Source organism: Emys orbicularis, chromosome 22 (assembly GCF_028017835.1).
Source record: "Emys orbicularis isolate rEmyOrb1 chromosome 22, rEmyOrb1.hap1, whole genome shotgun sequence".
NCBI lineage: Eukaryota > Metazoa > Chordata > Testudines > Emydidae > Emys > Emys orbicularis.
The window spans coordinates 859,066-887,045 of record NC_088704.1 but is presented as its reverse complement, the minus strand read 5'-3'; the positions used below and the strand labels follow the sequence as shown (position 1 = coordinate 887,045).

At 45.1% G+C, this 27,980-nt stretch overlaps 1 protein-coding gene across 3 annotated transcripts in view; it reads left to right on the top strand.

The window, feature by feature from the left end:
- Positions 1-27,980, top strand: part of EIF4G3 (eukaryotic translation initiation factor 4 gamma 3) — a 437,959-nt gene that overhangs the window by 318,865 nt on the left and 91,114 nt on the right. The window contains exons 14-18 of one of the 3 annotated variants that reach the window (XM_065421390.1): positions 8,950-9,038; positions 11,459-11,708; positions 16,662-16,819; positions 18,893-19,012; positions 26,377-26,487. In XM_065421390.1, coding sequence (XP_065277462.1) covers positions 8,950-9,038; positions 11,459-11,708; positions 16,662-16,819; positions 18,893-19,012; positions 26,377-26,487 — 728 coding nt within the window. The remainder of the gene's footprint in view (positions 1-8,949; positions 9,039-11,458; positions 11,709-16,661; positions 16,820-18,892; positions 19,013-26,376; positions 26,488-27,980) is intronic. The other 2 variants (XM_065421391.1, XM_065421392.1) reach the window with 2 other exon arrangements.

The following is a 27,980-nucleotide window of genomic DNA, read 5'->3' as shown; positions in this document are numbered from 1 at the left end:
AGTATAGTGCAATGGGCTTTGCAGTTAATGGGAGGAAAATGGATCTATGAAATTTAAAATATGCCATCGAGAGAGAGGTTCGGTGACAGATTAGGAGTAACTTATGTCTCAGTTCTGGCAGGTGCTGAGCACTTGTGAAAAGTGTTGAGTACCCACGGTTCACAATGAGGTCCGTGCTCAGCATTTTGCAGGATTGAGTCCTTTTTGTATTACTTGTATTCCTTGTGTCAAGGATGTGAAAAAATATATTCTTGAAGATGAAATGATGTTGACAATGACTGTTTAGCACACTCCACGTGTAATAGAGAAAAGGTGATGGAAAGAAAATAAGTACCTTTGCCGACTCAAACACATCAAGTTGATTATATTTCCTTGGGTTTTAATTGGTCTTCATTATTGCCTGTATGGATGTTTTCAGTGTCACAAAGGGGTGGTCTGAGCTGGCAGGGGGAGAAAGGAGCCCAAGAAGCCGTAGTGATTCCTTTTAAGAAAATGTATCCTTTTCATCTGAAAAGACCAAGTTTTCAGTGACAGCTTCCCTTCACAGCAGCATTTCTCATCTGCAAACAGCCAGCAGTTTTAGGGGGATACTGTTAAATACCTTTTTGTATAGCTGCACCACTTTGAAAGCCTGAAAATGTTTGTCTTGATTTCTGCTCATTGCTGCTTCTGCAGAGCCAGCAAGATGGGAGCACTCTTGTTTGAGTTCCATGGAATTGCTTAAAATAAAATAAAATAATGAATTGACTTCTAAACCCCAGAGGACATTCTTTACTATAGCACAGTAGGTGATGAAATGTAGGGCTTAAACTATTTGCATTCTCTCACTGACAGTGGATTCTCACTTATATCCACACTTTGCTAAACCAGATTCTTATAATCTGCAGAAAAATCTGTCAGTTTCTTCCCACGTTAGCAAACTTTTAATAGCAGAGACAGCACTCCTATCACTACGAGTTTATGACCTGAAGAAGAGCTCTGTGTAGCTCAAAATCTTGTCTTTCTCACCAACAGAAGTTGGTTCAATAAAAGACCAACCCACCCATCTTCTCTTTCCAATATTCAATCATTTATAATGAGTCTTCCCAGCTATTACTGATAATTAGCAAGGTTCTTCAGTACATTTAAATTTAAATTTTCTTAACAAGCATGGTCCAGTGAATATGGCACTGGACTGGGAGTCAAAAGACTGGTTATTTGTCCAGCTCTTCCACAGACCTGCTGGGTGGCCTTAGGCAAGTCACTTTCATCATAGATCTTCAGGATATGATGTATGTCCCAGCGTGTGACTTGTCCATTGGGAGTGACCCGCGTTAGTGTGCTGGACCCCAAGGACTCACATAGTTCCACAGGGGCAGGCCTGTGGCCTCTTGAGATTCCAAGACTGGGCCTTCAGGTTTCAGCAATCTCTGTCTCTCTCCATAGCTCTCTGCAGTGAATTCAGCTGAGACAGACTCCTGTGGGAGACTTGTACTGTTCTCCTTTAGGGTGCAATGCTTTCAGTGAATATTTGCAGCAAGAGCAGGCAGCCTTTTCAAAGCAAGGTAACAATTTATTAGTGACCTGGCTACAGAACCTGCAAGTCCTTAGGTTAGCACAGAGAAGCATTCCATTTCTGGCTCTGGCTCTCTCCCTTGTCCTTAGTCCCAGGTGAGAGCCTGTTTCTCCCCAAAGGGCAGCCTTTACTCCAGCCACCTGATGCCTTTCTCCTTTGTTTTCCAGCTGAGTTCATGTATTCTTTCTGCCAAGGTTTCCTGCTGTTAGGTGTCAGTTCTCATTGTCTTTCTAGATTCTTTGTTGGTATGGATCAGTTTCAACCAGTTTTTTAATGATCCTTCATTCCACCCCAGACAGTGAGGTGATACACAGACCTCATGTCTCCTGTGCTGCTCCAGGAGCAGCTTTGGCCCTTTCACACCCACTGGGTAGCGATGCAAAGGGAAACGGCACATATAGGAGTCATAAAAATATTATAGGAAATTCCCACTTTGTCACAAATTTTTCTTTCTGTACTTCAGTTTCCTCATCTGTAAAGTAGATATTTGCCCTCCTTTTAATGTGTTTTTAGATCTACAGATGAAAAGTACTGTGTTAAGTTCAGTAGTTGTATAAAGTTGTTGTTCAGAAGTTTAGGCTAGTTACAGCTGATGTGCACGTAATGTTTTTCAACCAAGTTATAACTGGTATTTAAGATGAAATTGCTGTCAGCATTGTCATGCATTATATAAAAGAACGAGACGAAGTTGGGATATTTTGTTTATCAAGAGTTTACTTTTATGTTCATATTATGAATCCCACTTTAATTAGCCTAGTATATATTGCTATGGCCATCTTTGTTATCTTCCATAGAGAGAGCAACTGTCTCAGTATTTGTAGCAGTATATTTTGTCACATACCATGTTCTAACTGCCATATTTGCTATAATAATTTCTGCTGATTCCAGTTATATCTCCAAAAATCCATAGTGAAACTAACCTCTGTTAACAAGCCACTGACCCACCAAGGGTATGTCTACACTACGGGATTAATCCGAATTTATATAATTCGAATTTAGGAAACCGATTTTATAAATTCGAATATATTCGGCCACACTAGGCACATTAATTCGGTGGTGTGCGTCCAAGCTACCGTACTAGCATCGATTTCCAGAGCGTTGCATTGTGGGTAGCTTTCCCATAGCTATCCCATAGTTCCCGCAGTCTCCACCCCCCCTTGGAATTCTGGGTTGAGACCCCAGTGCATGATGGGGCAAAAAACATTGTCGCAGGTGGTTCTGGGTACAGCCTCCCCCTCCCTCCCTGAAAGCAACGGCAGACAACCATTTTGCGCCTTTTTTCCTGAGTGAACTCTGCAGACTCCATACCGCAGCAAGCATGGATCCCGCTCAGCTCCAGAACGCAGTCATGAACATTGTAAACACCTCGCGCGTTCTCGTGGAGTTTATGCTTACCCAGGACCAGAAAAAAGAGGCGAGGAGGAGGAGGCGGCGACTGCAGCGCAGCGACAAGCGTGATGAGGACATGGACATGGACCGTGAATTCTCTCAGACCGCGGGCCCCGGTGCTTTGAAGATTATGATGTTAATGGGCCAGGTTATAGGCTTGGAACGCCGATTCTGGGCCCGGGAAACAAGCACAGACTGGTGGGACCGCATAGTGTTGCAGGTGTGGGACGATTCCCAGTGGCTGAGAAACTTTCGCATGCGTAAGGGCACTTTCATGGAACTTTGTGACTTGCTTTCCCCTGCCCTGAAGCGCCAGAATACCAAGATGAGAGCAGCCCTCACAGTTGAGAAGCGAGTGGCGATAGCCCTGTGGAAGCTTGCAACGCCAGACAGCTACCGGTCAGTCGGTAATCAATTTGGAGTGGGCAAATCTACTGTGGGGGCTGCTGTGATGCAAGTAGCCAAAGCAATCACGGAGGTGCTGCTACGAAAGGTAGTGACTCTGGGAAATGTGCAGGTCATAGTGGATGGCTTTGCTGCAATGGGATTCCCTAACTGTGGTGGGGCGATAGATGGAACCCATATTCCTATCTTGGCACCGGAGCACCAGGGTACCCACTACATAAACCGCAAGGGGTACTTTTCAATGGTGCTGCAAGCACTTGTGGATCACAAGGGATGTTTCACCAACATCCATGTGGGCTGGCCGGGAAGGGTTCATGACGCTCGCGTCTTCAGGAACACCAATCTGTTTAAATGGCTGCAGCAAGGGACTTACTTTCCGGACCAGAAAATAACTGTTGGGGATGTTGAAATGCCAATAGTTATTCTTGGAGACCCAGCCTACCCCTTAATGCCATGGCTCATGAAGCCATACACAGGCAGCCTGGACAGGAGTCAGGAGTTGTTCAACTACAGGCTGAGCAAGTGCAGAATGGTGGTAGAATGTGCATTTGGCCGTTTAAAAGGTCGCTGGCGATCCTTACTGACTCGCTCAGACCTCAGCCAAACCAATATCCCCATTGTTATTACTGCTTGCTGTGTGCTTCACAATCTCTGTGAGAGCAAGGGGGAGACCTTTATGGCAGGGTGGGAGGCTGAGGCAAATTGCCTGGCTGCTGATTACGCGCAGCCAGACACCAGGGCGATTAGAAGAGCACACCAGGAAGCGCTGCGCATTAGGGAAGCTTTGAAAACCAGTTTCACGACTGGCCAGGCTACAGTGTGAAATTTCTGTTTGTTTATCCTTCATGAAAACCCGCCCCCTTTATTGACTCATTCTCTGTAAGGAACCCACCCTCCCCCTTCCCCCAGCTTGCTTTCAAAGGAAATAAAGTCACTATTGTTTAAAAATCATTTATTCTTTATTAATTGATTATAAAAAGAGGGAGAGAACCTGAGTGGGGTTTGGGAGGAGGATCAGCGGGAAGGAAAAGCCCACTAAAAAAAGGTTTAAAAAATGGCAGCCTTTTGCTTGGGCTGTCCACTGGGGTGGAATGGGAGGGTGTACGGAGCCTCCCCCCCCGTGTTCTTACACGTCTGGGTGAGGAGGCTATGGAACATGGTGAGGAGGTAGGGGGGTTATACAGGGGATGTAGCGGCACTCTGTTCTCCAGCAGCCGTTCCTGAAGCTCCACCAGACGCCGGAGCATGTCTGTTTGCTCACGCAGCAGCCCCAGCGTTGCATCCTGCCTCCTCTGATCTTCCTGACGCCACCTCTCATCTCGAGCGTCTCTCCTCTCCTCACGTTGGTCCCTTCTGTCCTCACGTTGGTCCCTCATGTCCTCACGTTGGTCCCTCCTGTCCTCACGTTCACTGGCTTCTTTCCTATACTTGCAAACCGTGTCCTTCCACTCATTCAGATGAGCTCTTTCACTCCTGGTGGATTGCATGATTTCTGCAAACATCTTGTCTCGCGTCTTCTTTTTCCGAAGCCTTATCTGGGATAGCCTTCGGGAAGGAGGAGGGAGGCTTGAAACATTTGCAGCTGCTGGAGGGAGTGAAAAAAGGAGAGAATTTTTTTAAAAGATACATTTTTCAGAACAATGCTTATACTCTTTCACGGTGACAAATACTATTCACATTACATAGCACATGTGATTTCTATGTAAGGTCGCATTTTGCCTCTTAATATTGAGTGCCTGTGGCTTTGCTGCTAGAGATCACAGACGCAGGTCCGGGCAACAGAATTCAGCTTGCATGCTGCCATGGTAAGCCACTGTCTTTAGGCTTCTGTGCCCTGCTTTCCCACATACCAAGCAAAGCCCGTTGTGCTGCAGTTTTCCTGTTAACCTTCAGCAGCAGAAAACAAGCTAACACCCCACCACCATCCAATTGTCTGGGATGAGTGCTTTATCCCTCCCCCCACCGCGTGGCTGGTATCAGGGAAGATCCCTGCAGGAACCAAACTAACAACCCCCCCCCCCCCCCAACCCGCCATGAATTCTCTGGGATGAGTGCTTTATCCCTCCCCCCACCGCGTGGCTGGTATCAGGGAAGATCCCTGCAGGAACCAAACTAACACCCCCCCCAACCCGCCATGAATTCTCTGGGATGAGTGCTTTATCCCTCCCCCCACCGCGTGGCTGGTATCAGGGAAGATCCCTGCAGGAACCAAACTAACACCCCCCCCAACCCGCCATGAATTCTCTGGGATGAGTGCTTTATCCCTCCCCCCACCGCGTGGCTGGTATCAGGGAAGATCCCTGCAGGAACCAAACTAACACCCCCCCCAACCCGCCATGAATTCTCTGGGATGAGTGCTTTATCCCTCCCCCCACCGCGTGGCTGGTATCAGGGAAGATCCCTGCTAGCAAAACGCGAAAAGCTCTGGGCCAATCCTCCCCCCCCCCTTTGCACTTGGCTAAATGCAGGGAAGGATTTCTTTTCAGCCACAGGCAAACAGCCCAGTAGGAACAGCCACCTCTGTCCCCTTAATTAAATTCCCGTATTTCAACCAGGTTACCCTAAGCGATATCACTCTCCTGAGGATTACACAGCAAGATAAAGAACGGATGTTGCTTGAATGCCAGCAAACACCGGGACCATACGCTGCCAGGCTTTGTCAGGCAATGATACCAGATTACTTGCTACTAGCATGGCGTGGTCAAGTGTCCTACCATGGAGGACGGAATAAGGCTGCACTGCCCAGAAACCTTGTGGCAAGGCTTTTGGAGTACCTCCAGGAGAGCTTCATGGAGATGTCCCTGGAGGATTTCCACTCCATCCCCAGACATGTTAACAGACTTTTCCAGTAGCTGTACTGGCTGCGAATGCATCCCAAGTGCTCAGGGCAAATTAATCATTAAAAATGCTTGCTTTTAAACCATGTTTTATATTTTAAAAGGTAAACTCACCTGAGGTCCCTTCCATGGGGTCATGGTCTTGGGTACTGGCTTGGGAGGGTACTTCAGTCAGGGTGAGAAACAGATCCTGGCTGTTGGGGAGAACGGAGAGCTGGGTGCTCTCTGCCAGCTCGTCCTCCTCCTCCTCCTCTTCCCCTTCCGCGGAATCATCAGGTGTACCTGATGAGATTATCCCCATCTCGGAATCCACAGTCAGAGGTGGGGTAGTGGTGGCGGCCCCCCCTAGAAATGCATTTAGCTCGGCGTAGAAGCGGCATGTCCGCGGCTCTGACCCGGAGCGACCGTTTGCCTCCTTTGCTTTTTGATAGGCTTGTCTGAGCTCCTTGACTTTCACGCGGCACTGATCTGAGTCCCTATTGTGGCCTCTCTCCATCATGCCCTTGGAAATTTTTTCAAAAGTTTTGGCATTTCGTCTTTTCGAACGAAGTTCTGCTAGCACTGAATCCTCTCCCCATATAGCGATCAAATCCAGTACCTCCTGTACGGTCCATGCTGGTGCTCTTTTTCGATTATCAGCCTGCATGGTTACCTGTGCTGATGAGCTCTCTGTGGTCACCTGTGCTCTCCACGCTGTGCAAACAGGAAATGAAATTCAAATGTTCCCGGGGCTTTTCCTGTCCACCTGGCCAGCACATCCGAGTTCAGATTGCTGTCCAGAGCGGTCACAATGGTGCACTGTGGGATAGCTCCTGGAGGCCAATAACATCGAATTGCGGCCACACTAACCTTAATTCGGATTAACAATACCGATTTTGACGCTACTCCTCTCGTCGAGGAGGAGTACAGAAATCGAATTAAAGGGCTCTTTAATTCGAATTAAATGGCTTCGTTGTGTGGACGGGTCCAGCGTTAATTCGATTTAAAGCAGCTAAATCCGAATTAAAGTCGTAGTGTAGACCAGGCCCAAGGTATCTTTTTGGGCACTGGGAACTTAATGAACCCAATTTCCTTTTTGCCCTCAGGAACAAATGTCAACAATTTAGGATGTAATTACAGTTCCATACTTAATGTGTATTGGTGCATTGTCTTCAGTCACTCTCCCTTCAGTAATCTGTGTGTAAAGCCTCTTAATTCCATTTTATTGTTTTATGTTGAAGTATGTACATGCCATGTTGTTCTACACATGTTATAGAGAAAAGTTAGCAATTGAGGCCCTGATCCTGCAAACACTTTTGTACCTGCTTAATTTTAAGCATGTGAGCAGTCCCATTCGTTTCACTAGGTTTCTTTGCATGCTTCTAGTTAAGCATATGTGTGTTCCCCAAGCCTGGTAGAGCTGATTCTACAGATCACAGAGATTTTGGATGAATATATTTTGTCTGTCTTGAGTATTAATATTCCTTGTGGTCTTTCACTTTTGAGGAAAAAAATTGAATGTTATACATTCAACCAGCTGGTGATGATAAAAAGAATTATTAATTGGCTTTTGAAATTCATTAAAAACATAATTAAAGATAAGCATGTTGCCAGCGAGATGTTGCACATCTAGAGTGCCATCCTTTTGGATGAGATATTAAAACATGATTCCTTCTGCTTTGTTTCTGGTCGCTGTTGAGGTAGAAATTAAAAAAATTTAGGATAGTCATTGGGAAAAAACTATCAAGCATAACCCAGTATCCTGGTCAATAGTAGTCCTCTTTCAAACAATTATAATGTATGAAGTATTGCTGTGTATTTTCCTACATTATTATTGTATTGCCAGTTGTTAACGCCTTGCTCTGTATAGTACTTCTTAGAGCAGGGGTGGGCAAACTTTTTGGCCCGAGGGCCACATCTGGGTATGGAAATTGTATGGTGGGGCCATGAATGCTCACAAAATTGGGGTTAGGGTGCAGGAGGGGGTGAGGGCTCTTGCTGGGGGTGAAGGCTCTGGGGTGGGGCCAGAAAAGTTGGAGTGTGGGCTCTGGCTGGAGGTGCGGGCTCTGGGGTGGGGCTGGGGATGAGGGATTTGGGGTGCAGGAGGGTGCTCCGGGCTGGGACTGAAGGGTTTCGTAGGGTGGGAGGGGGATCAGGGCTGGGGCAGGAGGTTGGGGCATGGAAGGGGGTCACAGGTACAGGTTCCGGGCAGCGCTTTAGAAGCAGCAACATGTCCCCCCACTGACTCCTATGCCAGGAACTGCGGCCAATGGGAGCTATGGAGGTGGCACCTGCTTACGGGGCAGCGCGCGGAGCCCCCTAGCTGCCCCTAAATATAGGAGCTGGAAGGGGGATATGCTGCTGCTTCCGGGAGTCGCAGCACGCATGGAGTGGCCTCCGACCCCTCTCCTGGGCTGGAGCGTGGGAGCGGGGCAAGCCCAAGACCCCGCTCCCCAGCGGGAACTCGAGGGCTGTTTTAAATCAGCTGGCGGGCTGGATGTGGCCCGTGGGCCGTAGTTTGCCCACCCCTTTCTTAGAGTATGAAAAAATAGCTTGTAAAACAAATTCTGTCTTGTTCTAACATTGCTCTGGCCATTTAGCTGTCACTGCTTTTTGGTAAAAACTGATCATTTGGATCTTAGCCAAACCATTCTATAGAACTATTTTTATTTTTCTATGTGGTTGAAAACAAAGCCCAAGTGAGAGTGAAGGTAGTACCCAGGACCAGACCATTCTAACCATGATTTGGTGTTGGTAAGTAATGGGCGTAAACTTGTATTGCAGCCCAAACAGCTGTAGCTGCACCAAAGATGTGGAAGAAACCAAAAGATCGGACCCAAGCCACTGAGGAGGTGTTAGAGGCGGAAACAGAGGTAAGGGGCAGTGTAATCTTCCTATATCTTACTTTCAAGACAATGTGTAACCCTCTACCACTCATTTAGCTTAGAGGGTGTAAATGGACTTGATTGTGGGGGCATACTGTCAGATATACTCTATTATACTTTAAACAGATATCTAGTCTGCAGCTCTTTTGGATACCTAAATATGCATTCATTTTGTCTAATTTATATCCTCCCCACACTCAGGGTCACACATCATAACTACTGTAGTTCAAGTGAAGGATTGCACAGGTCTCGCTTTGGAGTCCATTAGAGATCCTCAATAATTAGCCTCAGATGTTGGTATTGAGTGGCATAGCATGCCTTTCCCCTTCACAATGCTGCATTTGTGATGTCATGAACAAAGAACTATGTCTTCGTGGCAGACTCAAGCTGGAGGAGAAGCCGAGATGTGAAAGCATTGAAGTTTTCATGCAAACCTGCATATCAACAATAGCTACATGAATAGAGAAAATTTTCAGCAAATCAGAGATTCCCTCTACTTGTTCTCTCAAGTTTGCACTGGTGTGAGGTCCTTTTTTCTGGTAGTCTGATATGGGCCACAATCTGTATTAAGGGATAGATGATAACCCTTGGATGAACTTGCACAGGTCCTGTTGACGTCAATGGGATTATTGCAGTACATCTTCAAGGGCAGATTTTGACTTTTAAAGGGCAGTGGTGGTCTCTCAGGGTCAGAACACTAGGAGTCTTAATGAGGTTACTTCTGTAATGTGTAGCAGAGTAAAGGGAGTTGCAACTATTGCCACTAGAAAGCCTCATTTTGGAGTCCTCTTCCCATGTAGGCCATGTTTAAATGTGCAGAAACTGTTGAAAGTCTGAGAGAGTTCTACTCTTTGTACAGAGACAAACAAAAAACAAATACAAGTGCATTAATTTCATTCAGTTTGTCTTGATGGGTTTTCTCTCCTCACATTGCTGGTTAAACTAGTTTCTGCAGTTCATCATCTTCTTTTCTATGTGCTATCAGCTCTGTGCTGTCAGTCCTTTAGCAGTAACTACGTTTTTACATGTTGTGGTACTAAGTTGAGGATAAGGGTGGGGAGAAGTTCATACATAGATATTGAAGGTAGAAAAACCTTCTCAGTTTTCACTACTTTTTCAGCCAGTGATATCTTATTTTCTTCCCCAGTTGTCCTAACCATGCTTTTGCTACTCCAAAGATCCATATCTTGGTTACTACCCTTCCTATCAATCAAACTTTCTAGCTTGGGTGATGGACTCTGTAGAATGACAAGAGCTGCTACTGCAGCATTCCCAGCACCTGCTTTTCCAAGGAATGAGAGACATGGGGCAGGGGTCTGTTCTAATGTCAGTATAGTTGCATTGTATTTATCCTCTTCCCGCACATAAGTGTTGTATTCATAACTGTATTTATCAACAGTAATCCACATATCACATTCATAGTTTTAAAAATGTATTTTGAAAATTTATTTCAGTTCTTCTAAAATATGCACTGACCCACTATAGTTATTATTTGTCAAATGCTATGGTAAATAATTTTAAACGTGCTGAGTGGTGGAATTGTTCATGGTCTGGTACACTATGAAGAATGCAAAGGTAACTTGAAAGTTAAACTAAAACTTTTGCTCATAAGGCATGTTTGTAAATGGTTTGATTTGAACTGTTCTGCACACACAACCCTGGTGTCCAGCATGAGTGACAGCACTGGCATGACTTTTTGGAGAAAGCTACTGGGAGCCCAGCGACATTACGTTTACATTCTTGTGGGGTTACTGTCAAAATGTGTTTTAAATTATCTGGGGAAATCTAGAATTAGAAGAGTCATGAAAAAGGGGGAGTTATCAATAGAGCCTATAATCAGATTGATTAAAACTGTCCTTTATCAGCACAACTAGAAAAACTGGCTGCCTTTAGCCAAACTGGGTAAATGGAAGCATTATTCATTGTCTCTTCTGAGAGCACTCTGCATGTGGACAAGCTATATGTTCCACAACTTTCTCTCATCGCTCAAATCATTTTATTGCAGCTCTGTCATCCTTCCACTGTAGAAGTGTGTTGCACCAAGTTGCTTGTATCTGCAGAATTAAGCATGAGTCTTTGCTCCTAGTACATCCACCTGTCAATGAGGATTGACAGGTGGATGTACTAGGAGCCTCATCCTTGGTGTCAGCAGGTGCCCGTTTTTACTCTGCAGGAATGGCATACAGTTTATTGACAATGGGTTACCTCAGAAAATGAGATATTGTGTTTTGAGTAAATGATCTTATTTACTCTGTTTCATTGTAGTTGTACATGTCACAGTTTAAGATACATATACATTATAGTGTTGAGCAAATGTGCTGTAGTGAATAGTATGTAGCCGCTTCACATACGGAGTGTCTTGGAAAGGGTGTTGTTTTTAATCAGAATCTCTCTTGCTTCTGCTTCAGCATAAAGCAGAAGAGGAACTTTCAGGTGACAAAGTACCTGAATCTGAACAGGATAAAATGAGCCATGGGTTCCACCTGGAAAGAGATACTTCTGAACTTAAAAAAGCAAAAGTTGTGGAAGAAAATGGAGAGCAGGAAGCAGAGCCTCTACGTAACGGTGCTGAGTGTGTTTCAGAGAGGGAAGAACCTGATGCTAATTCAGGCTCCACAGAGAGCTCTGGTGAAGGGCTAGTATACCAGTATAAACCAGGTAAATCCGGCCTTCCAGCCTGCCTGAATGCATGCATGCTTTGCTTTTCTGTCTTCCCCCCTTCCTTCAGGACGAGTAAGGAATTCAATATAGGCCCTAAGAAAAGAAGGATGCTTATGGACTGAAAGCAGTATACTCATACTGGGGAGATGTTGTGTTTTGCAATATTTAGCAGTGTTGGGATTTTGCTAATCTACAAGTTTAGAGAGCCCTTCTAGGAGGACATAAGATTGAAAGTGTCATTTTTCCTTTCTGGTGGTGAAAGAGAAGAGAGGACTGGAGAGGAAGAGGGTGAGAGGAGAAGAAAATTCCTGGCTGCTTAAATTTATATGTCTGTGTAGATGACTTCAGCACAAGTGCGAGTGGCTGTGTGAGGTAGCTGCCACACGCCTGGCTTTTGAAATTGAGCTGAGAAGTCCTCTTAGTTTTAGAAACTTTAATTAGAAGAGACATGAGAATATTTGACACACAAAATAGAACCATTGGATCTTTTCATTAATATAGTAGCTCTGCTGTACTATAAAACAACAGATCTTAATTTAAAGTGGGTTTAAAAGATTACACTGTCAGATTTAACTACTGAATACCAAACCAAGTTGTATAGTTTAAAAAAAATTACCCAGTTATACAATTTCATAGATTTTAATGCCAGAGGGGTTGCATATGATCTAATCTAACCTACTGGCTGATTTACATCTAGACATTCAAAACCTTCCATTTCTAAACTCGTCCCAGTTGGAGAAGATGATCCTTTACAAGTCTATGCTAAATAAAAGAAAATAAATAATGCATGTTAATATTCTGTCCAATCCTAGTTATCTAGCCCTAATCAAGCTATGGAATGCTATTCTGTTGTCAAATGATTAGAGTGTAGGTTCCAAGAAGACAATTCTTTTCCTGGTACTTAGTATTATAGATGCTGTACCTGTTTTATTAATGATAGTATTTATTTTGTATAGCCTGAACTACAGTATAGTCTCACCTGTTTAGCAAAGACTCTTAAGCCATGTTCTTTACTTGTAGTTAGTACCAACTTTCAAGTCTTTAATTTTTCAGATGCGGTTTCCTCTGAATAAATGAAACAATTTCCTTAAGAGCTTAATATAAAGTGTTAAGTAAAATAGGTAAGGAACACAGACACAAATCTGGTGAGTGAAATATAGGAGAGGAGGAACTATTGCAGTCCAATTACACTGCTGCTGCTGCTGCAGCATTCCATTCTGTTGACGATCAGAGTAGCTTTTCTTATATTAACTTGCAGAAATGAGCAAATCTATTGATAGCATGATAATTCATAGCATGGCTACCAAAAAAATAAAAAGCCTCTGGTAGTCTACTATCTATTTATGGTAGACCACGTACTTATCAGGTAAACAGATTTTAAAGTAAACCTGCAATTTATAAGATGTCTTTTAATAGAAACATGTCATGTAGAGTCAATGGTCCTACAAATTTCAGACCTTTCGGATGGTTCATAGCCTAATTTTGGCTGTGCTTTAACTTGTTCCTAAAAGGAATGAATCAAGTGCATCCCTTTTGAAAGCAAAGAACACTTTATTTTTATTCTGCAAGGTGATCTTGACTTGTTTGCACCATAATCATCAGTTGTTAGAACTTTTCAAAGCTATCCAGATTTTGCCTTTTAGTAGATTTTTAGGAAGAATTCTCCATTTGGCCTTGGTTTGCTCTGCATGTAAGAAGGCTGTCTCTGACATTTACTATCTGCTTACTTTTCACACTATAATTTCTTTTTAGGAAACTTCCAAGAGAAAAAGTTGAGTGTATGTAATTGTTATTTTTGCTATTTTCAATATTTATCCACATACAAATGGGAAGCAGTGTGGTCCAGTGGATAGGCTGTTGGATTTGGATTTCTCGCCTGCTGAACTGGCAAAGGCCTTGTTTTCCCCATATGTAAAATGTGCATAGTGATAAAAATACTTCGAGATCTGCGGGTGAAAATCACTGTAAAAGGTCTAGGTATTATAATCCTTTGTATAATGGTATATTTTCTTTCTCAATGAAAAGCTTGTCGTTTGGAACAAGTTTCTCTTTGTGGTCATAGGGGTGCGGGTGATGTCATAATGTAGAGAATCTGAACTCAAGGTTCAAAGGAATTAAATGAGGAAAGAGTAGGAAGATGTAGGAAGAAAAGTTTAATAGAATAGACTGAGGTAGGAAACAGAGCAATGCAGTTCACTCTCAGTAAAACACACGAAAAAGAATCTCGTATGTTTTTCTTCAGATAAAAATGTGTTTTCTCACTTATGCGCCTGATTAATCAACCTGGCTGTTGAGCTAGTAGATGTTTTCTTCATGTGCTTGCTCATGTCGATTCCAAGTAGGTGTGCGTGTGCCGTGTGCAGTCACCAAAAGGTTTTTCCCCTAGCGGTACCTGTCGGGTTGGTTCAGGCGCCCTGCCGACCCGCCACCTGTTCAGTTCCTTCTTACTGCCAGTGACAGTCATTGGAGCATTCCCTTCTCTTGTTCGTGCCTTGGGCAATCTCCTAGTGGACTCTTAGTTTAATCTGTAAATAGTTAAGATAGTTGTTAGCAGTTCTGCTCCTTCCTGAATCACAGCCATTTGCAGACGCATTCCTCCTTCCTTGGAAGGACCACCTGTTCTACGCATTTCTGCCTATTCCACTTGTCCACAAGGTTCTGCTCAAGGTCAGAAAGGAAGGAGCCTTGGTGATATTGATAGCATCAACCTGGCCCTGTTAGCATTGGTATACCACTCTCCTGGAGCTGTCAGTGGACACCCTGATCATCCTGCCCCTAGTTTCGGACCTGATCACCCAGGACCACAGCCGTCTCCGGCATCCCAACCTCAAATCTCTCCACCTCACGGCATGGAGGCTTCATGGTTAAATCCACTAGAACTGACATGTTTGGGGCCCGTTAAGGAAGTCCTCCTTGGCAGTAGGAAACCATCCACTAGGGCCACCTACTTGGCCAAGTGGAAGAGATTCTCAATTTGGTCATTATGGAATCATATTTTTACGATGCAGTCATCAGTATCCTTCATCTTGGACTATCTGCTGCACTTAAAGTAGCAAGGACTGTCGATGTCGTCAATAAAGGTTCACCTGGCTGCCATTTCGGTGTTTCACCCAAGGGTTGCCAGCCAGTCAGTGTTCGCTAACTCAATGGTAGGCCATTTTCTTAAAGGACATGACAGGTTATACCTACAAGTACAACAAATGATTCCTACATGGGACCTCAACCTAGTGCTTTCGAAACTAATGGGCCCCCCCTTTGAACCCCTAGTGACATGCTCACTACTCTACCTGTCAAGGAAAGTGGCATTTCTGGTGGCAATAACCTCAGCTAGGAGGGTATCCGAGCTTAGGGTCCTAACATCCAAACCTCCTTACACTATCTTCTATCAGAACAAGGTACAGCTTCAGCCTCATCCAGCCTTTCTTCCAAAGGTCATCTTAGTTTCATGCCAAGCAGGACATTTTTCTCCCAGTTTTTTACCCTAAGCCACACACTAATAGCCGGGAACAAAAACTCCATTCCCTGGATGTTTGGTGGGCATTGGCCTTTTATATCGAACGGACAAAGCCATTTTGAAAATCGAACCAGCTTTTTGTAGCAGATAGGATGAAGGGCCTCCTGGTGTCTTTCCAAAGTCATCGTGGATCACATCCTGTATCTGGGCATGTTATGATTTGGCAAAGATACTTGCCCCCTCACTGACAGCACATTCCACAAGGGCAAAGGCCTTCTTGGCGGCAGTCCTGGCACAGGTCTCAATCCAGGAGATCTGCAGGGCCATGACATGGTCATCAGTCCACACCTTTACTTCTCACTGTGCCATTACTCAGCATTCCAGGGACGATGCAGCATTCGGCAGAGCAGAGCTTCAGTCAGTGAGTCAATGAATTCCAACCCCACCTCCAAGGTACTGCTTGGTTGTCACCTAATTGGAATCAACATGAGCAAGCACTCGAAGAAGAAAAAACACTTACTCACCTCTCATAACTGTTGTTCTTCGAGATGTGTTGCTCATGTCCATTTCAAGACTTACCCGCCTATCCCTCTGTTGGAGTGAACCGGCAAGAAGGAATTGAAGAGGCAGCGGGTTGGTAGGGCCCTATATGCAATGCCATGAAGGCGTGACTCCAGGGGGCACCTGAATTAACCCGATGGGTACCGCTAGAGGAAAAGCCTTCCAGGGACTGTGCACATGGAGCGCACATACCTACTTGGAATGGACATGAGCAACACATCTTGAAGAACAACAGTTATGAGAGGTAGATAACAGGGTTTTTTTTTTCTTTTCTAATTTCAAACACTGCAGCCAGCAGAGAAAATCATGGCTTCAGATTCTCAGATGCTAATTTTCTGTAGACTGTGGGTATACACTTTGTTCTCAGACAAGCAAGTTATTCTCTTTCTCTACCACAATCAGCTTTCTCCTTTTGAGAAAGCCCTAAATAAATGGGTGAAAAATTGTATTACCTTACATGTGCCTGACTGCTCATCTGCAGTTGTCATGGTTCTGCCATTTGTCTTACCTTAAACATTGACATTGTAAAGCAAAAAACGTTGAAATTTTCAAGCTGCAATTGAACTCTGTTCTACTCCCAGCATAGAGTGCTCAGAAGCCAAAGCATTTTGTTGCCATGTTTTCAAAAACTCGGATTTTGCTCCTCCATTCCTGAATCTGTTTACCTAAGAGCTCTATCCTGGATTTTTATTGTGTCTAGCATCTAGTCATGGGTGAAAGTTGGTGACATTAGTACTTTATGTGACTCCTCCTGGACTTGGCTGTATGCTCCCCATTGCTTATGCTCTGACAATTTAACTTGTTTTTTTCTAAGTGAAAATTTAAAAAACAATTTTAGCCAAAGCTACCTTCCTCCAGGTTTATCTAAAGTGTACTTTCCAGGAGCAAAGCTCTTTGTGTTGCCTATGAACCTCAGCCGTCTTGTATCATTACAGAACAGTGGAAGCCCATGAATCCTGAAGGGAAGAAGCAATACGATAGGGAGTTCCTGCTGGATTTCCAGTTCATGCCTGCCTGTATACAGAAACCGGAAGGGCTGCCTCCTATTAGTGATGTGGTCCTCGACAAGGTGAGAGGAGACCCAGTAAAACAGGTGTGTGCAAATTCTGTAATAAAGAGGTGAAGATACTAAGAATCATTTGACTGAATGGGAATTGGATGAGAAAGAGGGGGGTTTACCTTTTAAATGCCAAGAATCTGAATTTCCCAATGCTAACAGCACATCCAGGTTCATAGTTCTATTGCATATTCAGTTACCATCAGGAATTAATATAAATGACTGTGGATTCTAATGCAAACTAGAGTATTTGGTGAACTTTTTGGCATATGTTTTGTCAGCAAGGGAATGGGATGGTATTTGGTTAAAGCCTCATATTATAAAATAACACAGGCTTGGGCTGTGGTTTTCAAACTTTTTTTCTGGCAACCCAGTTGAAAAAAATTGTTGATCCCTGCAACTCAGCGGAGCTGGAGATGAAGGGTTTGGGGTGTGGGAAGGGGCTCTGGGCTGGGGCAGGGGGTTGTGGTTGGGGAGGGGTTCAGAGCTCTGGGCTGGGGGGGCAGGCTCTAGGATGGGGCCGGGGATGAGGGGTTCAGGGTGCAGGAGGAGGCTCTGGGTTTGGGGGGAGCTCAGGAGTGGGGCAGGGGGTTGGGGTGTGGGAGGGGGGCAGGGCTCTGGGCTGGGGGTGCAGGCTGTGGGGTAGGGCCAGGGATGTGGGGTTTGGGTTGCAGGAAGGGGCTCCGGGTTTGGGGGGGGGCTCAGGGCTGGGGATTGGGGCACGGGGTTGGGGTTGGATTACCTCAGGCAGCTCCTGGTCAGTGGCACAGCGGAGGTGCTAAGGCAGGCTTACTGCCTGTCCTGGCATCACGGACCACGCTGCATCCTGGAAGCGGCCAGCAGCAGGTCCGGCTCCTAGGTGGAGGCGTGCAAGCAGCTCCACGTGGCTCTCACACGCCGGCACTGCCTCCCCCCAGGAACTGGCCAATGGGAGTGCGGAGCCAGTGCTCAGAGCAGGGACAGTGTGCGGAGCCCCTTGGCCCCCCCGCCTAGGAGCCAGACCTGCTGCTAGCTGCTTCCGGGGCACAGCGCGGTGTCAGAACAGGTAGGGACTAGCCTGCCTTAGCCAGGCAGCACTGCCGATGGGACTTTTAAAGGCCCAGTTGGCGGTGCTGACCAGAGCCACCGTGACGCAGTACATTCCATTCTGCGGCCCAGTATTGGGTTGCTACCCATAGTTTGAAAACCACTGGATTTGAGTGTGATCAATTCATGAACATGAACTGACCATCATTGTGGACTCGATTTTTTTAAAATGTTCTTCACTATGAGATTACATTGATTAGTTGACACTAGCACATAAAAATGGTGACATGGAGTCGGCCAAATGTCATTACACAATTAATCTTCTCACTATCTTTTTGTATCTCTTGAAGGAAAGTTATGCATTATTATTTTAAAAGAGCTAGTCCTAGGGAGTTTCACCTCAGTTACAGCCATGTAAATCTGTTAACTCCTGCAGATTTACACATACTTGACAGAACAGATTTGGGCCCCTAAGATTCAAGCACGAATCAGAGTATTTTTGATTTCCTATTGGGTGAACATTTCCACTTTAAACTTCCAGGGACTGGCAATGTTGTAAAACCCAGCTATGCCCTTAGGAAAGGCTTTATCTAACTGCCCTTTCAGTTTTCTGTGACCTCACCTGGTCATCATCTTTTGAGGTTTCTTTGCTTGGTCAGCCATTTGCCTTGTTAAAACTAAGGATATTTGTTTCAGATCAGATGACAGTTTTGTGATCCTTAACCATGACCATCAAATTTATTTCTCAAATTGCATCACAACTTAGCCATTTTTTTAATTGTCTATAATTCATGTCAAACCCTGACAAATTTTCCAAAGTTCTCATGGTCCTTGTTATGGATTTATATAACAGCCACTGGTGTAAGGCATGGCACAAATGAAATACAATTTTTTATGTGTAACTATGGATATTAATAGAAAACATTAAACTTACTGTTTGCTAAAATAACAAATATATGTTGTAACCCTACTTATAACTGATTGAAACATTGGCAGAGGACTGTTTACAGATTGCACGTGTTTGTAATAACCACATCACAAAAGTTTAACAGACTCTTTTCATTGTTGTTGTTCCGCCGGCAGATTAATCAGCCAAAATTGCCAATTCGAACTCTGGACCCTCGGATATTGCCTCGAGGACCAGACTTCACACCAGCCTTTGCCGATTTCGGGAGGCAAACCTCCGGGGGAAGGGGTGTAGCTGTAAGTATGAACTATCTCCAGGCTTGCTAAGTTAAAAACTGGTCTTGATATCCATGAAATCTAACCTCAAGCCTTTTAGGGATCTTAGATATTTTGGTTTCTATTCAGTCTGCCTAAAGCAGAGAAGTTATTTTCCTTGAGAACTAATATAGAAGCAAATAAAATCATTGTGAGTGCTTTTAACTTGATAGAAATTGGGGTAAATGAGTTTGGTGATAATTTTTCCCCTTTCTTGCTCAAAAGAGATCTACTTCAAAATCATCCTTGCAGCAGTGGGGCACAGCCTCTGTGGTATCAATGGCCACTTTGGTAACATGCCAGGAGCTTGGAGGACACAGCTAATTTAAATACATATTTTTCATACAGTTGCATAAGTTTTGTGTCCATGTGTGTTCTCACAGAAATCCATTTATATTAAACGCAAGTTATTTTTCTAACCGAAGAGCTTGTTTTCTCTTTGTTCTATTTCTTTATTTTTTTCTTTCTTTCCACTTGTCACTTTGCTTCATTCACACTATTTTCTCTTTCCTTCCTCTGTGTTCTCCCCCTTTTATATTATGATTTCTTTCCTCCTCCTCTGTTTTCCTATCTCTGCCCTGCCTCCTCCTTTTCCTGAATTCTAAAAATCTTCCCCCTCAATTCTTACTTCTTCCCTTCCTGGCGCATTCCCTGTTCCTGGCTCATGATTGGCTGAAGAGTGCTGCCTCACTCCAAGCCAGCTGCAGCCTGAAGACAGAGGCTGCTGTGATTGGATGAAAATAAGGCTCAGTTTTGCTCTGCTCTGCTATGCCACCAGCTGATGCTGTATTCAATTGTATGTCTCAGCTGTGCAGCAAGGAGTGGATTTCACTTCTGCTTCTCGCTGATCTGCAGCTGTTTGAAGCAGGGAACAGGAGAGGAGCAGCAAGCAACTGAAACGGGAAATGGCTTCTAGAGGAGGGAGAAACAGGGAATGGGAAGAGAATTCGTCCTTTAAAACTAATAGTTTCTAGTAAGAAATCTCTCCAAATATCATTCACATTCACATCAGCAACTTTCCAGGATATTAGCATTCAAAAGAGCAAATTTGATTGGGGCTTTGTATAAATATAATGTATCCATTCTGAAAGGTAATACTGTGAATTTAGTGTGTGTGCCTCTCTTTGATAGCTTTAAATCTTGCTTTTAGTCTCAAAAAATGATGGTACTCAGCCTTGAAGCTTTGCTGCAGTTAAAGATGGCAACATATTTTTTTATTCAGAAACTTTTCAGTGGGCTGCAAGTTGCACGCCAGTGCCATACAGTATTAATTCTTCTTGAGTGATGGTCCCTATTGTATTCCACTGAGGGATTATGCCTGCACACCATGCGTCCGGAGTTAGAGAATTTGAAAGTAGTGTCTGTTGGTCCACACATGCGCCGTGGCTCACCTTGTGCTTCCGTTTGAGGCGATGAAGGGCGGACCAACTGTGTCTCCAGTTCCTTTTCAGTGATGCATGGTCTGGATCAGAACTTCCAGGGTCCTCGTCTCTGACGCACTTCTGAAAAGATAGTTGTAAATAGCTTTAATGAGTTTTTTAGTGGTTTTACCAGTTTTATTTTCTCTTAGTTTTAATAGGTAATACTTTTAGCACTTGTTTTTAGATAGGCTTTGAGGTTTTCATCCCCACATACCGGTACCAGACAATGCCCAGGACTCCAGGCTTCAAACTTTGTGCCTTCTGCCTGCAATCCTTTTTCGTCAGCAACAACCACCAACGCTGCCTCTACTGCCTGGGAGAAGCTCACATCATGGCCAGGTGCAGTATTTGCCAGTCCTTCCCCAGCTGCACCCGAGAAGTCTGGACACTTTGCCTCTAGAAGCATCTCATGGAGCATGCCATGAGACCACACTTGGACCCAGGCCAGGGAACAGGCCTGATTCAGCGAGGAGCATGCCTCCTGCTACTTCGTCTGCCTCTGGTGCCAGTGGAACCTCCCCCATGGTTAGGAGGTAAGGAAGCCCTCCCGTAAGCATGGGACTAAGTATTTCTCTAAATCAAAGAAGATTGACACTCCTTTCACCAGCTCAGCCCAAGGGGACTGAGTATGTTCTAAGTCTCACAGGCACAGGAAATAGGACCCAGCAGTTCTAGGTGCCGATCCATTGGTACCGCCATCTCCGGCACCCCACAAGATGCGGGACTGTCCCGTACCGGGAATGATCCCAGCGCCAGTACCAATGCCTGGGAAAGAGAGAGTGCCTCTCACACCAGGGATATCTGGAGACATGGCTGCATCTCAGGACGTCTTTTCCTTGCTGGACCCGGAGTCACCCCCTCCATCGGGTGCCTCTACTTTTAGAGAGATTATATCCCATGCAAGGGATGTGTCTCCGATACGAGGTCCCTCACCCTCTGCACCGATGCTCTACACTCTTCCACTGGCTCCGATGGTACCACCATTAAAGCCAGAGTGCGCCGTCTCCTTTTCAGAGGAGTCAGAACTGAGAGAAGAGCCACCTTTATCATACCACTCTTATGCACCATCGCAGAGACCACCTCATCTCCGGCAACAACTACCACCTCAGCTACCGCAGAGTCATTGGTACTTATGGGGCCTCCACAATCTCTGTTGGATCCGGCCTATTGGCCATATTGGAGACCCTGGACACAATACCGCCCCTCGAAACCCGCCTGATCTGCGAGGGAACTGTCATCTGCCTTCCCCTTGAGGCATCCTTCCAGCAGGCATATGGATCCAGTGGTGGAGAAAGAACTTTTTAGCCTGGTCCCAGCAGTTCCACTGGAACTGGCAAGATTCCCTTCCTCCTCACCCGATGAAGTGGTGGCTACATCATCCACTTCTCCAGCAGATGACTTCAGGCAATTCCAGGAGCTGTTATAGAGAGTCATGGTGGAACTCCAGATTCCTTTACAAGAGATCCAAGACTTCCAGCACAAGCTTCTGGATGTCCTTCACACCTTGGGGCTGGCAAGAATAGCATTACCAATTAACTAAGCTAGACTGGAGCCTTCCAGAATAGTGTGGTACACCCCTGCCACATGCATGGCTATTATGTTCCGGCCAAAGGATCTGAATTTCTTTTCTCCCATTCACCTCCAAATTCCGTAGTAGCCCAGGCTGCTGCAGAAAGGGCCAAACAGCAACACCTTTGAGCCACACCTGCTGATAAGGAAGGGAAACATCTAGATCTTCTAGGACATAAACTTTTCTCATCTTCTAGCCTACAATTCAGGATCACAAATTATTAGCCAAATATGACTTCCTAAATTACAGTAAATTTGAGGAATTTGCTGATAGCCTTCCACAACAAGATCGTGCTCATTTTCAGGCACTTGTTGATGGAGGGAAGCTCATGGCCAGAACTGCTCTCCATTGTGCAATAGATGCAGCAGATTCCTCCTCCAGGGCCATGGCTACAGCAATAGTCATGCATAGATAGTCTTGGCTCCATTCTTCTGGTTTTCCTAGGGAGGTCCAGAATACCATTTAGAACCTCCCTTTTAACAAATCCCATCTTTTAAACCAGAAGACAGATGAATCACTACATACACTAAAGGACTCCAGGGCTACTCTTCACTTGTTGGGCATCTACACTCGTGCCCTGAAATGAAAATTCCACTGTCCATCATCCACCCAGTGCTTCAGGTCTCCTCAGTTCTACCCACAGAGACCTAATGAGCCCCAGGGAAACATCAAAAGACACAGAGGTCTTGCCTTCTATGGCCTCCCTATCAGGCTTCACGTCCCAGACGCAACCTCCAGCCAAGGGGTGTTTTTGATGCCGCTGGACCACTAAGACCACAAGAGCCGCTGACCACTAAGTCTACTGCCTCACGACCTTCCTACTCCCTTTGGGGGTCATTTTCCCATGCTTGGAGTGTGATAACAGACAGATGGGTATTGACATCATTCACTGTGGCTATATAATAGAGCTTGTCATGCTACCTCCTCCAAAACTCCCCTTCCCATCCCCCTTTGGCGACCACTCTCATGACAGTATTCTTGTCCAAGAGGTGAACTCCTTGTTACAACGGGGAGCAATAGAATACATTCCTCCAAAATATCAGAGAACGGGATTCTACTCAACTTACTTCCTGATACCCAAAAAGAAAGGTGGGTGGAGACCAGTCCTTGATCTTTGGCACCTCAGTCATTTCATCTACAAACTCAAGGTTTCATACAGCAGTGATAGTTCCATCCTTAGAGAAAGGCATGTGGTTTACGGCTCTCTATATGAAGGACGCTTACTTTCATATCGATATTCATCCTGCCCACATAAGTTTCCTGAGATTTACAGTGGGCACCCACCATTTCCATTACAAGGTGCTCCCTTTCAGGATAGCTACTGCTCCCAGAGTCTTCATCAAAGTATTGGCTCTTAGCCATCAGATCCAGGCAAACAACCCACACATCAGCCTCTGTGTTACTTAGCCTCCTTTCTTCCATGGGAATCAGTGTCAACTTCGAGAAATTGATCATCGATCCCATGCAACCTCTGCACTTCATCTGTGCTACCATAAATTCAGTGATAGCACAACCTTACTTGCCCAGGGACAGATTTCAGACAATGAGCGACATCATAACTCGCATCATGAGCAATCCTTATGTACCGGCCAGGACTTGGTTGTCCTTCCCTCCTTGGTCACATGGCTTTATGTGCCTACGTGACCCCCTTCATGCGACTTCACCTCTGCTGCCTTCAGACATGGGTCCATTTACTCACCAAACATGTCACTCCATGGACTTCATGCTGACAGTCCCTGCCAAGGTACTGTCATCCCTCCAATGGTGGTCAGACCCACATCATGTATGCATGTGGGTTCCCTTTCTTCCCTTCTCCCCAGACAAGATGATAATCACAGTACTTCCCTGGTGAGCTGAGGAGCCCACATGGATGATCACATGACACAAGGAATGTGGACTCCCAGAGAATCCAGGATGCACATAAATATCTTGGGACTCCGAGCTGTAAGAAAGGCATGCCAATCTTTCCTTCCATTCATTCACTCCCATCATATTCTCATCATGTCAGACAACACCACTGTTTTCTATATCAAGAAACGGGGGAATGAGGCAGTCAGTCTCTGGAACTGGTGCATCAATCACCAGATCCTCTTGTCCACAGCCTATCTTCCGGGGACACAGAATGTACTCGCAGATTCACTCAGCAGACATTTTGCAATCGACCACGAGTGGGAGCTTCACGATTCAGTAGTACATGATATTTTTGCCCGATGGGGTCCCTGACCGGAGACCTATGGGAGAACAGCAAGTGCACCACATACTGCTCCAGGGGAGCCCTCAGCCACCACTTCTAGGGCAACACTCTCCTAACTCTCCTGTTCAGACCAACTCAGCTATATCCTCCCTCCACTACCGCTCCTTGAGTGCCTTCCTGCCTTGAGTGCCTCACAAAATCCGATAAGACAGAGCGACAATCATTCTAATCGTCCCCTGCTGGCCCAGACAAATCTTGTTTCCCAATCTTCTCCACATGTCTTCCTGCCCACCAATTCCCATCTCCAGCTTCCCTGATCTGCTGACCCATTTCAACGGTGAGTTCAGGCATCCCAATCCACATAGCATGGTATTTGGATGAGCATCTGCTTTAGAATGGATGTGCTCTTCAACTATGCAAAACATTCTCTCCAGCAGCAGGAAGGACTCCACTCAGCAATGTTACCAAGCCAAGTGGAGATGTTTCTCATCTTGAGTTTAACAAAAAGGAGTTTTACCAGAATTGGCGGAGTTTCCCCTCATCCTAGACATTCATTAAAGTCATCAGGTCTCATCCTCAGCTCTTCGAGAGTCCACCAGGCAGTAATTAGTGTATTCCACCCTCCAGTGGAAGGTTACTCTGTCTTTACGCATCCACTAATCACTAGATTTTGGAAAGGGCTTATCAGAACCTTCCTACCCATTCAAGCAATCGCAACCTAATGGGACCTGAATCTAATTCTCTCTGTGCTAACAAAGCCTCCCTTTGAGCCATTAGCATCATGCTCCATGTCCCTTCTTTCCATGAAAGTCATAGAATGTCAGGGTTGGAAGGGACCTCAGGAGGTCAAATAGTCCAACCCCCTGCTCAAAGCAGGACCAATCCCCAGACAGATTTTTGCCCCAGATCCCTAAATGGCCCCCTCAAGGATTGAACTCACAACCATGGGTTTAGCAGGCCAATGCTCAAACCACTGAGCTATCCCTCCCCCCAAGTTGCCTTCCTTGTTGCTATCACTTCCACAAGAAGGGACAGCGAACAGTTTTCCTATATCTACACCCACAAATTTTACCAAAGGTGGTCTCCAGGTTACACATTAATCAATCCATTCACTTACCTATTTTCTTCCCGAAACCACATGCATCTGCAGAAGAACGTTGACTCCACTCCCTCAATGTCCAACAAGCTCTGACCTTCTACCTGCAAAGAACTAAATCAATCAGGAAATCCCCTAGACTGTTTGTTGCAGTACCAGAGAGACTCAGCAGACAGGTCATCTCCACCCAGAGAATCTCCAAATGGATTTTGGGTTGCATTAAACTCTGCTACCAGCTGACAGGCCGACCTCCCCACCCACAGGGCCACGATAGCTCACGCTTGAACCACAGCTTCCCTTCAGGATGTGCCGCTCATAGACATATGTAGAGCGGCCACATGGAGTTCTGTACAGGACTCAGCGTCAGATGCCTCCTTCAGCATGGCAGTTCTCCACATGACCATTCCATCCTCATCCTCGCTCCCTCCTCCATCTTAGGTACTGCTTGTTAATCGCCCTCAGGGCAATACAATAGGGACCATCACTCGAAGAAGAGGAGGTTACTTACCTGTAACTGGAGGTTTTTTGAGATGCGTGGTCCCTATCTGTATTCCAGTCCCACCCTCCTTCCCCTCTGCTGCATATTTGTCAAATTTGCAGTAGAGAAGGAACTGGAGATGTGGTCGGTCCACCCCATCCTTTATTGCCTCTGACAGAAGTGCAAGGCGAGTCAAGGCGCATGCGCAGGCCAACAGACGCTACTTTCAAATCCTCCGAATCCGAAGGCATGGTGTGCATGCATAACTCCCAGTGGAATCCAGATAGGGACCACACATCTCAAAGAACCTCCAGTTACAGTAAGTAATGGCCTTTTTATGTGCTGAATGTCTCAAATAAACAATAATGCCTGCATCTGTAACTTTCACTCTATGCATCCGAAGAAGTGAGGTTTTTACCCACGAAAGCTTATGCCCAAATAAATCTGTTAGTCTTTAAGGTGCCACCAGACTCCTTGTTGTTTTTGTAGATACAGACTAACACGGCTACCCCCTGATACTCAAATAAACAGTAAAGGAGACGCTTAGCATCTTAGTTATTTAAACATTGCTCTTTCTCTTTCGGCAGGCCTGCAAAGTGCAGAACAACCCCGGATTGCCTTCTGTGGCTCGGTGTGGCACCCCAGCATGCCCTCTCTTGGTCTCATCTCACCCACCATTGAGGAACCTGCCAATAGGGGTAAGCCAAATCCCTCCTTATCTCCCCCCCGCAATTTTGCACCTTTCTGTAAAGTTTTTTTTTCATAATTGTATTGTTTACAGAGAATAAAATTAATAGAAAACTTTACAAAAAGGTGCAATACTGTAAAAAACAAAAAACAAGACTTGCATTGTACCCCTCTAGGCAGTCTCTTCAATGGTGGGTGGGACATCACCAGTAGAGGGCATGCTGGGACGTTGGCCTGAGCGGGATCCGCAAGGGGTCTGCACTTTGCAGACCTGTGGAAAGGGGGAGACAAGGTAAGTCCTGCTTACCCCGTTCGTTTGGAGCATTCAGCGCATAACATACATTTTACATTTGTGCCTTTAAAGAATAGTTTCTTACTGTGCATTTTTAGGGTAGGTTTTAAAGGTAACAGTATTTAACAAACCTGGTATCCTATATTATTATTTATTATAGGATAAGAGGGATTTCAGCCTAGAAAAATCAAATGTTATCCTCTTGTAAAATGCACCAACATCTGTATTGGCAGTGTATGTCTCATCATTTCACTTTTACACAGGCCATGCCCATAAACCACTGAAGCCCACCACCTAATCCCTGCTCGCAAAATGATGCCAAGCAGCTCAGAGTTAATAAGCTCTCAATACATGACAACTTTCTTTCTTTGCTTCTTTTTGGCAGGGCCGCCCAGAGGATTCAGGGGGCCTGGGGCAAAGCAATTTCGGGGGCCCCTTCCATAAAAAAAGTTGCAATACCATAGAATACTATAAAAAGAACAGGAGTACTTGTGGCACCTTAGAGTCTAACAAATTTATTAGAGCATAAGCTTTCGTGGGCTACAACCCACTTCTTCGGATGCATATAGAGTGAAACATATATTGAGGAGATATATATACACACACATACAGAGAGCATGAACAGGTGGGAGTTGTCTTACCAACTCTGAGAGGCCAATTAAGTAAGAGAAAAAAAACTTTTGAAGTGATAATCAAGATGGCTCAGTACAGACAGTTTGATAAGAAGCAAGTGTGAAAATACTTACAAGGGGAGATAAATTCAATGTTTGTAATGGCTCAGCCATTCCCAGTCTTTATTTAATCCTGTGTTGATTGTGTCTAGTTTGCATATCAATTCCAGCTCAGCAGTCTCTCGTTGGAGTCTGTTTTTGAAGTTTTTCTGTTTTAAGATAGCCACCCGCAGGTCTGTCATAGAATGGCCAGACAGGTTAAAGTGTTCTCCCACTGGTTTTTGAGTATTATGATTCCTGATGTCAGATTTGTGTCCATTAATTCTTTTGCGTAGAGACTGTCCGGTTTGGCCAATGTACATGGCAGAGGGGCATTGCTGGCACATGATGGCATATATCACATTGGTAGATGTGCAGGTGAACGAGCCCCTGATGGTATGGCTGATGTGATTAGGCCCTATGATGATGTCACTTGAATAGATATGTGGACAGAGTTGGCATCGGGCTTTGTTACAAGGATAGGTTCCTGGGTCAGTGTTTT